This window comes from Acartia tonsa, chromosome 11, assembly GCF_053477335.1.
Source record: "Acartia tonsa isolate MP-2025a chromosome 11, ASM5347733v1, whole genome shotgun sequence".
In the NCBI taxonomy this organism is placed as follows: Eukaryota; Metazoa; Arthropoda; class Copepoda; order Calanoida; family Acartiidae; genus Acartia; species Acartia tonsa.
In genome coordinates this window covers 1330087-1342773 of record NC_137270.1, presented here as the reverse complement: position 1 = coordinate 1342773, position 12687 = coordinate 1330087, and the positions used below count along the sequence as shown (strand labels likewise).

Below are 12687 nucleotides of genomic sequence, written 5' to 3'. Positions count from 1 at the left end.
TCTTATATTTCCTTAATTTACATACTAAAATTCTCTTGTAATTTTAAAAACAAATAATAGTAGATCTAAAGCCATTTGATATATTTTCTAACATTATCATTTTCACAACAATACATGATGACAAAATCTACGAAGCTGAGAGCACTCAGACCCAACCATAAGCCCAAACAACTTCCCAGCTCAACAACTAAAAATAGTAAATTAAAATTATGAGGTGTATCTCAAGTTTCGCTTCTAAAAGATCAGACAACTATAGATATGCCTCTCAGAAATTTTGTAGACCAAGAATTGCAGTGATAAAATGAACTGTCACTGGTTTATCATTCTTTTCAAAATTAATTGTAAGGAAACTAATTATCAAATAAGATTGCTTGAAGATAGGTACTATTGTTCAAGTTAACTTTTTTATTATTAATTTTAATCATATTAGCAGATATGCTCTTTTTTGCATTATAATTTTAAAAAGAAGAGTTGGGGTGAGGGGGATATTTGTCTAGGGCTGATTTCTCTCCTTGGGTTTGAGGTCATCTACCTGAAAAAGTTATAAAACTTCCCAGGACTACGAAGGTAAGGAGAACCATGTTGGTCAAGAAGTTAGTGAGATCTTAATCTAAAGACAGACACTAGCATATACAGATAAAGATACAATTTCTTTTATACATACTATACAGAGAGAAACCCAAAAACCTTAAAATTAAGTAAGTAAAAATTACAATGTACCTAGAGCAAAGATATCATAGCTGTGAATTTCAACTCTCAGCTGAACATTGGACAGAAACTGAAATCTTAACTCTCCATTTAAAGGATAGTTTTTTCTGTAGAATTTCAATTCAAGAATTGCTGTTGATTGTTGGCAGGGATGCTTACAAGCCTTGCTTATGTCCTATGATATCAAACAAGTTTAGTTTAATCAAACCATCTTAGTATTTGTAAAAATAAAATGGCATAGGATTGAATTTACAAAATTAACCAAAATTGTTTTGATACTCTGTACAGATATAATACATTTGATTGTTTTTATTAGCAACAAATTAAGAAATTAAAAATTTTGTCACCAAAAAAAAACTAATTCATTATGAGCAATAATTATTTTGATGATCTTAAAATTTTTGAATAAGTTTACAGTAATCCATATGTAAAAGTAACAGCATATCTGTATGCCTGTACCAATGGATCTCTCTAACCACTGAACTGGTTCTGCTTTACAGTGTAGCTTTTCATAGGTCTAGGGCATGTTTATAATGATGTTGGGGCAGGGTACCACCACCAAGATAAATGTTCTACAAAACTAGCGCTGCCTAGTGGAATTTAGATATTTTTTGGTAAGCAGCTGATCTGAACATAGATTTTATAGAAAACATTTTATATTCTGTTATAGTCCTATAGGGGTGTAGATTTTAGTTAACAAAGAAAGTACCTGGCCAGCTGTTTTCTGAAAGAAGATGTCATCAACTGTTTGCATGTAAGTTTTGTTTATATTATCAGTTAAATCAGAATATTTTACAGTGCTGCATCTAGATTAATTAGATATTAAAAAGGAATCTTAATTTATGTTAAAAACCTACATTTTATCTCCATTGGACTGTGTAGGAAACCAGGGGGGGAGACATCCAAGCCAAGACAACAGTTTTCCTTCAAGATAGTCCTGTCTACACTTTCCATAGCTTGACCCTAAACATATAAGTTCTGAATTAAGAATAGTCATAAGGTTATGATGCTTTGATACTTGCATTGAACTTTTAATTTAGTTGAAATTACCTGTGCTTAAAAATACTTACTACAATTCATCATTAATTCAGACTTTTTTTGAAACATTGAAAAAAATTTGATTACCTTTCCTATAGTCAGTACAAGTTTTCCCATCATCCAGACTATTATCTTGAATCCTATAATTTTATTATAATTAGATAGATTATTGAATATAGGTTTATGATTTAATCCTTACCTGTAGGCAATTTCATACTTTCTAACTTCATGGTTGCCATCATGATTTAGAAGTTTCATCTGCTCATCGCCTGCTTCAATACGCAAATCATTGTCCTTGTTTGGATCAACTGTATAGACCTGAATTAAGATTTTGTAAAATTATATGAATAAGTTGATAGTTATTGTACTTAAAATGTAATATAAAGTTACTGTTGTTTGTTTTTTTGTCTTTAGAATAATCTGAGATGAGATGTTGTAGTTGATGAGTTGTTTACAAATTCCAACAGGTTGTCTGAACACTTCTTTTAGCTCTCCAGAGCTTACATACAGATCTATTTAAATAAATTAATATCAAAATATGGAGAAACAAGTATGACAACATCCATAAGTAACAAACACAAAAAAATCATAGAATGGACAAACAGACAAAGTGAGAAATAGAACAGATGTTCAGTTCTCATAACAAAGAAAATAAGAGTAAGAATATGCAAAACCTTCAAGAAATTTAAAAGAACAATGTTTACATATTTTAAAGCATGACTGATAAACAGATGTACAAAACAATGAATAGATTAGATACACATATGTTACAGGAATCTTCACTAAAAATTTCAGCAAATTATCTTTAATAGCAGCAGAGAGCTTTATGGACTGACTAACAGTCAGACAAAGTGAAATATAGATTGGCTGTGCTATTAAAAATAGTTTATAAGAATATTAATTTTGCTTAATATAAAGTAAAAGAATTCATTGTAAAATTACTTTTTTTAACCTGAGTAATCATTGATGTACATTGAAGGTTTTATGGTCTCAAATTTGGTACTTCCATCAGATCCAGCAAATGCCAGGTAATCTTTTCCAAGTAGACTGCCTTTTAGAAAACCAGTATTGGATTGTTGATATCCAAGCTCTTTTGCCATGCTAAATTATAACTTAATGATTATTGACATTATTCACATATCTTTTTGGTAATTAAAATTTTTGTTGCTGGTTAATGTTAACCATTTTAAAAATCTTAATCTGACTTAATTTATTAAAATGAATAGTTCTAACATACCTAGTCTAACACTTAATATATTGGCAAAGTTTTAAATTGGATCTAGTACAGTTCATGGTGAAGTGTTCCTAGTCAGTAAACTCTAAAGGCTACTAATAGCCAAACGGTGCATGTACATTAAGCTGTTTTGCAGATTGCAGCCTTTAAAGTTCATAGATTTTAGGAGATAATCATTACTATAAATATTTTAGCATGAGCTGAACAAAATACAAAAATCTTTATACCTGTAGTTAAACTGGTCCATATTGCAAATGTAAATAGCAGGAGGTTGAACATCCATGATTCTGACAGTTGACCTCTGGTTTACAACAGGATAGGATTTGTATTTACTAACAGCCTGGACCATTTGGTACACAAATATGCCTAGAAATAATAGTTATTTATCACATTGTATTTTAAACAGCTTTCCGTGGATATTAAAATTATAAAATTAAAACCTGATTTTTAAAGTTTTCAATGCCCCCCTACCCGACCATTAAGGTTTTATCGTTTCCATTTGATAAAATCTTTTGTGGTCAGATAAAAAGAAGCGATATTTGAGTTACACCAAATTAAGTGAAATATTACCCAATGCCGCTAATTGAAAAATAATTCTAAATATATAAGTTTTCTTCATTTTACGCTATAGCATATATGGGCATGGGCAAACTAAATATATTCAATAATATCAGAATATAAACCTATAAATGTTGTATATAATTTTTAAAATTTTCTTTAAAGATATTGTATATTTTCTAAATAATTTGAAAGCAATGTCTAAAAACTTTTTTTTCTATTTAATATTATGCAGAATATTTTCACCTGAAATCTAATTATGATTATTGGTTTTATCAGGGATCTATAGGGATAAGATAATGACAGATACATTGATGTTCATACCTAATGATGATACACAAAATTGCCCCTTCTGTAGATCCCAATTAGTGGTTGTAACGTTTGGACATTAAACTTTATGAACCAATTTATCCAATTTAAAGTCCCCACAGTGTTTTAGCTAACGAATAAGAAAAGGTTATTATAAGAATTTTTGGACCAATGCAATGTAAAAAACATCCCAATGTCCCCTCACTCCCTGAGTTTTATATTGACAAAGATGACACTATTCATAAAAGCGAATCTCCACAAACAATGGACAAAAAATCGTCAATATAGAATAAGAGCAGTCTAAACGGAAAAATAAAATTGTTGAATAATCATTTTTTTAAATTTCTTAAATCTTCAAGTAAGTTGTAAATTGAAATTCTAGCAATTCAAGACAAAATTAAAACTACTTAGTTCGCTTATGTCATTTTGGTGATAAAGTCTTATGAATACCATTACAAACAAAATGGTAGTCCCAATAAAGATTCAGAGTTTTTTCGCTTTCTAAATGGCACATAATTATGATATGAATCGGCATCCAAAGTTTGATAAATCTATCAGAGTTAATCACTAGGGATGTACAGACCGACCCTACATATAAAGATGCTTTGCTCCTAAAGATATCTATAAAATGTGTAAAAAATCTATTAATCGTTTTTTTATAGATATTATTAGTAAATTGCTTAATATTGGTTAAAATTATAATAGATTTATTTGATAAGCTTTTTAACACGTATTTTTAAAAACTTTCACGAATTGGAATAAAATCTTTCGAATCAAAATAATTGGAAAAAAATATATTATTAAAAAAAATGATACGAAACTTGTTAAAAGTACATTATTTTAATATGACGTAATTCGGGATTTTTTAATTTTCTCGATTATGGGAAACATAATGGAGGGAGGGGACAAAAAGAGGAGAAAATAATCTTCCCTCTCCAATATTTTCTGTCACCAAAATCTAAAAACAATAATTTGAGAGGAAAATTAATCTGTCGTCCATTGTCCTATCACCCAGTGGTGTATGGGACATATAATCTTAGGCAGGGATCTCAAGGGATAAGACAATGGCCAATAAATTGATGTGCATCCCCAACAGTTTATCCCTTTTGTTTATTAGGAAAACGTTTGGACACTTAAATAAAAGAACCAGCCAATCAAAATTCAATAAAAGCCCGCAAAATTGAATAAGAAAACGTTATTATAGGACTTTGGGGATTAGTGTATTAAACAACCAAATGTCCCCTCCCCCCATTATGGGAAACATTATGGAGGGAAAGGACAAAACGAGGAAAATCTGTCGCCCATTGTCCTATCTCCCTGTGGTGTAAGGGGCATACAGGGTGCACCACATAAATCCGGACTTTTTCTTATTTTTAAACAAATAAACACAAAATCGTCAATTTTAAAGATTTTATTGAATTTTAAAAACTGGGAAGCAACCTAGGTATATGACTATTAGATTATTTATTAAAATCGCCGCCAGCCTCAATCACTGCCTCTACCCGCCCCTTGAACCGCCCGCCGACCCTGGTCACCATGTCCCTGTTCAAGCAGGCGAAGTTCTCCATGATAAGAGCAATGAGAGAGTCTTTTTGGTATGGGCGCGTCTATTGGTTCATGCTTTAATGGCGCTCTAGGCCCAAAAGTCCATTGGATTAAGATCGGGGCTGCTGGGAGGCCATATCTCCTTAAGGAGTGAGTAACAGCAGGATCCAAATTAACCCATCTTTAAAGCTACCCTTTGACACGCCGGCTCTCATTTGGGCCACAGTTAAGCTAGAACAACGCTTTATACCTTTTTAAGAATGGCACGAAGATTAAGATAGGGTTATCGGCGCAATACATAGTCTAAAACGAGTTTCAAGGTTCCATATGGGCCCCTGAAGTCAAGAACTGAGAATTTTTCAAGATTTTTGACGTTTTTGACATCTTAAAATCTACCACGATCCACTTTGTCGGAGTACTACAGCCAAGTCAGCTTGGATAGAGAGCTCTAGTCTTTTCTAGTGTTTTCACTAGGTATCTGATAGTATCTCCAGCAAGTTTCATTAGTCCATCTCACCTACAGATGGGCTGAGGTCAGATTAAGTAGGCCCAAGTCATAAATCTACGGTAATTTATCTGCGCAATTCGAATCTGCCTTGTTGAACATATGCGCGGCCAGCTCGGCGTACACGTCCTCCATCGCCCAAAGATTTTCATGGGCAAAAAGGTCATTACCTAAGCTTTTTATAGTGGGGTCAAACGTCCTGATTGGTCAAGTAGTTTTGGCGCTATGGCCGTTTAAAAAAAGTCCGGATTTATGTGGCGCACCCTGTATAACCATACGCCAACCTTTAAATTTTTTTGGAAAATAACTCTTTTTGCTTTGGAATGGGAGTGGTAATACACAGGGAGGGAGGGGACAATGGGCTGTTTATTACACTAGTTTCAAAAGTTTTGCAACAATATTTTCATTTAGTTGGCTTAGCTATTTTGGGGACCTTTGAATTTTGATTGGTTGGTTAATTGAGTTAAGTGTCCAGTCGATTCAACCAATAACTTTAATCTATCAAGGGGATAATTTTGTGTATCATCATTGGGGATACACATTAACTTATCGGCCATTGGCTTATCCCTTTAGATTCCTGGGCTATACGAGTTGAAGCTACATATTATCAGTTATATCAACAGATAAGTCAAGGGACGTCCAAGCTTTTTATTTTGATGGGGTTAAAATTATGTGTTTTAAAGTTTAAGGGGGGGGGGAGGGGTAAGGAAACACTTTTTTAACCCACATCCTTTTTCATCTATGGTCGATACATTGATGTACCATTGTACATCCCCAATCACGGTAAACAAAAATGTCCCTTCGGTAAATGATAAAGGTTTGAACAAATCCAGAATTAAAAGTCAATGAATTAGAGAACGTATTTATAAATTATTGTTCTTGTTTTCTATAAAGAAATATGATACTGTAAGATGTTTTGTTTAATTTTCAATAAATAATCTGTATTTATTCATTAAAGTATTTGATATAATAATTTTTAATAATGATGTTTGTGAAATTTTGCATAATTTTAGTGATTTTTTTCAATTTAGGTAAGATTTTTTTGACACGGAAGCTTTTCTAATATTATTATTATGTCCATCGGTCATTCCGTCCGTAACGGATAGCTTTTAAAATTAATTTAGACATGATAGATTTGTCCTATCGATATCAAACTTTGCATGATGATTCCTATAATAGTTAGGTACGATTTAGAAAGCATAGCAACTCTATAATCGTTACTAGGGACATCTAAAACAATAGTGTCTGTCAAACTTTAAAGTTTTTTTTAAATTAAGGGGCACCTTTGGTTATGTAGGCTTGAATTCGACCCTCCCCCCTTCCCCCAAATTTCTTACTTCTAAATCAGGAAACGGAACATATTTTTTTTTTGGGGGGGGGGGGGGGTGTTTTACCCTTTCCTAAAATAGCTATGAACCTTTCCTTATATAAGGAGCAACACTGTTAAGGAGAACCGCATTGATTCAGCGGTTAGAAAAATCCTTTGCTTCAGACATAAACACCTCACCACTTTATTTCATTAGATAGATTTGAATTATCCTTCTATTTTATAGGTTGTTTAAACTGCGAGTATCTATTGTATCCCGTTGCTCAGACAATAAACTTGAACACAGAAAAATGTTGTGGCACAAAATTTATCTTTACTCAAAAGGCATGCTATCAAGTTGGGGTTAATAAGAAAGCTTTTGGTAAGTTATCATTCACTAGTGGTTGCGCTATTCAATAGCCTAAAACCATCCAGGGACCTATAAGATGATTCCATAAAATGGAGAATCGGTTAAGTAGTTATCGGAATTAAGATACAGACAAAAATATTACTATTTTATATCATACTAGCGGTTACGTCCCTAGAGGCCTCTAGAGGCACTTGAGGAGGGGAGAGTTGAATAATAATTTTAGATTTTAAAAGAAAAAGTAAAAAAAAAAAAATTTCGGGGGGGGGATGCCCCCCCCCCCATTTTTAATTCCCCCATTTATTCCTTCATTACAAACATACACACAGACAAACACACACGCAAATAGACACCCTCTTACTTTAGAAGGATAGAGACACAGTGTTTCGCCCTTTTAGGGCTCATCAGTATGGCTCAATTCAAAAGAGTTAATTTTACACGTGGCAAAGCTTGGCTGTGTGACTAACAGTAAAGCTTCCTATAAATCTGTGAATCTTCTCTATAAATATTTTTTTTCAGTCCATAACGCTTTGGGGGAAATTTGAATGTATTCGCAACCTTTCAAGATAGAAATATATATATATATATTTTTTTGGGGGGGGGGGGGAGATTCCCATTCCCATCCAGTACACAGCTTACTAGGTCCGTTACTCTGTCGGTCATGCTAGTACAAAATTTATGACCACAGTACGTCTCTCACTTTTCCGTTTTGTCCATCCGTGATTATTTACTCTTCTCTGTATATGGATGTTGTCATCCTTGTTTACGTATTTAGGAAAGAAGGAACTTCAACTATGGGAAAACAGCGCCATCTTTCATTTACAACCTAAGGACGGTATAATGAGCTTAAATAACCCAGGAATATCAGATACCAGATTCGCCGGACCAAAAATGATACATTTATGTTTTTTATCCGACAATATAGTCTTTTATATTATACAACAAAAATCCCTGTTAGCAAACTTTTCTTTACTTCATTAATATTACAGATTTACGGTCATATAGCCAGGCATACAGATGGACATATGTACAGACATATGGACATATAGATGGACATATGCACAGACATACGGACTTACAGATGGACATATGTACAGACATACTTAAAACATCATTTTATGAAGAAAACTTTTTGTTGCTACTTCAATATCCAGTTACCGGATATCTGGTATTAGAAATCAGCCAGATATCAGTTATTTGGCCAAATATGTACCATAGTTATTATAGTAGAAATTGGTAAATTTAAAAAACAAGAGTGAAAACATCCGTAATTTGTAATGCGCACAAATTCATGAATAGCAAAATGTAGGTAAAAATAGAGAAGATGTTCAAATAGTGATAAGGATCGCTAAATAATGAATTAATTGAGACATTTATTTATATAAGTATATGCTATAATAGATCTACGGGCCAAGTAAGTTGTTTAATGGAAGCTCGAAAAAAAGGAGTATCTTTCAAAAAGCACCTATAAGAAATTAACATTTCCACTCTGCAGACAAAGTGAATCTTAGTATAGCTTCTCTAATATTAACCAAAATTTTTTAGGATCATAGAAAGAAAACGAAGTATTAGGTTTCTTCTATTTCTAACCTATGCAGGGGGCTCTAAACCTGCGGGGCAAACTTCCTGACCCTGCGAGGCAATCATTAACATTTACCTAACCTAACCAAAAAAAATCTATCAAAAACTACTGTGAAAATGGAACCCGGTATTAGTGTCGGACTGATTATGACGTAACAAAAAAAATTAGCCAATAAGAGGCCACTATGAATTTTACCATAGGTCAATAATGTCCTCTCATTGGCTAATTTTTTTTGTTACGTCATAATCAGTCCGACACTAATACCGGGTTCGTGAAAATGCGACGAAACCCGCTACTTCTTTTTCTTTACATGATCCATTTTTTTGCCTGCAAATCTGATATTAAACATATATGAGCACTCAGGCTTTGATTACAATTATAACAGCACTGATGGAGGCTTCTGGGCTACTCTTGTTAAAGGACAAATAATTGGCAAGTTTGAACTGGGTTGGAATACTATAGGAATGGATATATTATTAATTGGATGTTGCGCCAGATTTTTATTTACTCCGATAAAGTAATGCTCACAGCTGGCTAAAATAATCAAACCCCCCTTACCCTATCCCCTCCCCTTCTACTTGATGAACGATCTGACCAATAAATGAGGTCCATTTTAGCAACATAAATTGACGATAAATTTTCCACTGTCAATATATCCACGTATATCCTATATCCATTGCTAAAGGACAATTTCATATTGACTACTGTTGGGACACCAATGTTTATGTGTTAAAAGCTCTGAGTTATTTTGGAATGACAGATTAAATGTTTCTAAAATATAACTGTTTATTTAAATATTTAAGATATAATCTACCTTCATTATTGAATTTGTTAATTTTAAAAACCATTTTGCATTTGATTGACATCAAATTTAGAAAAATAGATATAGATAAAATCCCAAAAGGAAAATTGAAAAAAGTTTCCGTAAAAATAAAATCTCAATTAGTCCCGTAGTTTTAGAGTAATAAAAATAAGATATTAGGCTTTTCCACCAAGGTTAAAAACAACGATAATAAAGTGTATTTTAAAAAAAATGTGTTTATTTAGATTTTTATTTATTTATTTATTCTAAAACATGAAGGTTTTTTTTATCATTTATGGCCAAAAAAATTAGCTTGAATATCACAAAATATCCAACCAATTTATCTTCCAAAAATATTAATATGTTCTACTTTTATCAGCTTGAAAAGATTAAACAATGGGAAAAGGAAATGTGATTCTGACAAATTTTTCTAAGTGAAAATTTCCCCCCAACCCTCTTCCATTTTTCTCCCTCTGCTTACCCACTCCCCTTTAGATACATAAAAGTTAAACGCCAACTTTAACCTAACAAAATATTAAATTTTGCGGCAATTTCAATTGGAATTAATTGGCTGAATAGCAGCCCCTGGATAAAACCCTATAAATTAAAACTAACCAAACCAATGTTATATTTCGATGTGTTTGGCTTATTTGTCAGGGAGAGTGGGGACATTAGTCTGTTTATTACACTAGTCCCCAATTTTTATATTATTGTTTTCTTTTTTGTTGGATTAACACCTTTCAGGACATTTATTGCATTCTGATTGGTTGGTTCATACAGGTGAGTATACAAACGTTTCAACCACTTAATATAATCTACATAATGATGGTAATTTTGTGTACCATCATTGGACATATACATCAATTTATCGGCCATTGTCTTATCCCTTCAGATCCTAGAGGATGACCACATTTACTTAAAGTCATATAAAATGTCATAACATGTTAAGGAATTTTTCAAGGCTTCATAGTTGTCTAAAAAAACAGAAAAAAAATTAAATAACATTTTTTGTCTTATTCATTCAAATCCGGTGGATAGGAACCGGTTCTCATCCATACGAAAAACTATGTCTAGCACCGAATTATATCCAGCTTTCTACGGATATAGAATGTACAATCATAAGATTAAAACCAGATTTTTTAGCCGTTGCCTTCGGCACCTCGGGGCTAAAGAAAACTAGTTTTAATCTTATAATTGTACATTCTATATCCGCGGAAAGCCGTTTATAATACGATGCAAGAAATAACTATTCCAGTATGGCTTCAAAGCTGATTAATATCCACTGTTTAAGAACTGTTTCTCAGCCAAACTGAAAAATCATCCTTGCCTAAGCATACTGAAAAAGCATGTTTAATAAAGATAATTTTTCACTGATATTAAAATAAAAATCCCAGTTTTGTTAGCCCGGGATTTCAGTTGCACGGGGCTAATCAAACTGGTTTTAGTCTTTTATCAATTATTTTTAGACAGGGATGAGGGATCTAAAGGAATAAGGCAATGGTCGATAAATTAGTATACATCCCAAATGAAACACAAAATTACCCCATCTCTTGTTAAAAAATAGTGGTTGAAACGTTTGAACACTCAACTTAATAAACCAACCAATCAAAATATAGTAAAAGCCCCAAAGTTTTTTAAGCCAACGAATAGGTTTACATTACTGCAAAACTTTGGGGACTAGTGTAATGAACAGCCCATTGTCCCATCAATTTCTCTCTCTCTAATTTTTTGGTACAATGTTAGAACATAAATCTTTATGATGACATTTTATGTAGAATCTGATTGTAACCCGAAGGCCATTTTCTAGAAGAATTTTTAGTTGCGCATCTACTCCATAGATAACTATCAGCTAGGCCGATATATTACTGTTCATTCCTAATGATGATACACAAAATTATCCCTTCTATGGGTTACAATCATTGGTTGAAACGTTTGAATATTTAATTTAATGAGCCAACAGACCAAAAGTCCACAGAGTTGCTATCAAACAAGAAAACGTTGTTATAAAACTTTGGGGACTAGTGTGATAAACAGCCCTCCCTGGATAAAAACCCCAATACATTTTGACCTATTTGCTAAATGCTATGGGCACTATCTCGCACAGACTAGTGTCCACAACTTTTATTTTTCTAATTTGACCTTTTAAATTGTGTATTATGTAACCATACCCAGGGAGGGAGAAATTAATGACGTTGATTCCGATTAATATCCGAATCATTAGTACCGGTTCTCTGCCAAACAGAAAAATTATAGAAATTTTTTTCAAATATCAAAATAAAATCATAATATTGAAACCAGTTTTGATTTTATTATTTATCCGTTTAATAACCTCGGAAAGCTGTCTACAATACGATGCGATATAAAACTAATATCTTTAATAGCGCATACGCCCTGGAGGCCTCTAATGTAGCTTAAGGGAAGGGACTTCATCATCCATCCTCCATTTTAGTTTCGAAATAAAGACTTTTTTTTGGAGTGGGGTGATTTTTTTGGGAGATACCATCTCCGAAAAGAGTAATAAATTTTCCCTAGACATAAAAGAAGCTCCACTGTAAATAAGAACCATGTCAGTCAAGCTGTTGGTCAAGACACAAGACGGTCGGACATCCTGTTACTTTTATATGGTGATTTCCCTAACTTTTCATCCCCATGAATAAAACATTTTTACTCCCCTTTGTGATTTATGGCATTTCTGAAACTGGTTATAAACAGGAATAAAACAATGCAATAAAA

The 12687-nt window shown here is 32.8% G+C and overlaps 2 protein-coding genes and 2 long non-coding RNA genes across 4 annotated transcripts in view; 1 reads left to right on the top strand and 3 right to left on the bottom strand.

Annotated features, from left to right (window-relative positions):
* The window catches only part of LOC145332434 (uncharacterized), a 444908-nt gene that overhangs the window by 376582 nt on the left and 55639 nt on the right, over positions 1-12687 (bottom strand). The gene's annotated exons all lie outside the window — the stretch shown is intronic.
* Positions 47-2248, bottom strand: LOC145332930 (uncharacterized). The gene is made up of 6 exons (XM_080178041.1): positions 1946-2248; positions 1834-1886; positions 1566-1671; positions 1418-1514; positions 721-883; positions 47-187 (listed from the first exon to the last, which is right to left on the bottom strand). The coding sequence occupies exons 1-6, from the start codon at positions 2002-2004 to the stop codon at positions 66-68; spliced, it is 600 nt and encodes a 199-aa protein (XP_080034167.1). The 5' UTR covers positions 2005-2248; the 3' UTR covers positions 47-65.
* LOC145332425 (uncharacterized) lies at positions 2694-3342 on the bottom strand. The gene is made up of 2 exons (XR_013884177.1): positions 3208-3342; positions 2694-2847 (listed from the first exon to the last, which is right to left on the bottom strand). It is a non-coding gene; the product is annotated as an uncharacterized LOC145332425 (long non-coding RNA).
* On the top strand, positions 6828-8436 carry LOC145332315 (uncharacterized). Its single transcript, XR_013884134.1, has 3 exons — positions 6828-6928; positions 7451-7585; positions 8346-8436. It is a non-coding gene; the product is annotated as an uncharacterized LOC145332315 (long non-coding RNA).

Excerpts from the sequence above, each read along its gene's own strand:
- LOC145332930 (XM_080178041.1), bottom strand. The coding sequence starts at position 2,004 with ATGAAACTTCTAAATCATGATGGCAACCATGAAGTTAGAAAGTATGAA. Across the intron at positions 884-1,417 it reads TTCAGAAAACAGCTGGCCAG|GACATAAGCAAGGCTTGTAA; the intron begins GTACTTTCTTTG and ends TTGATATCATAG. Across the intron at positions 188-720 it reads CTATGATATCTTTGCTCTAG|TTGTTGAGCTGGGAAGTTGT; the intron begins GTACATTGTAAT and ends TACTATTTTTAG.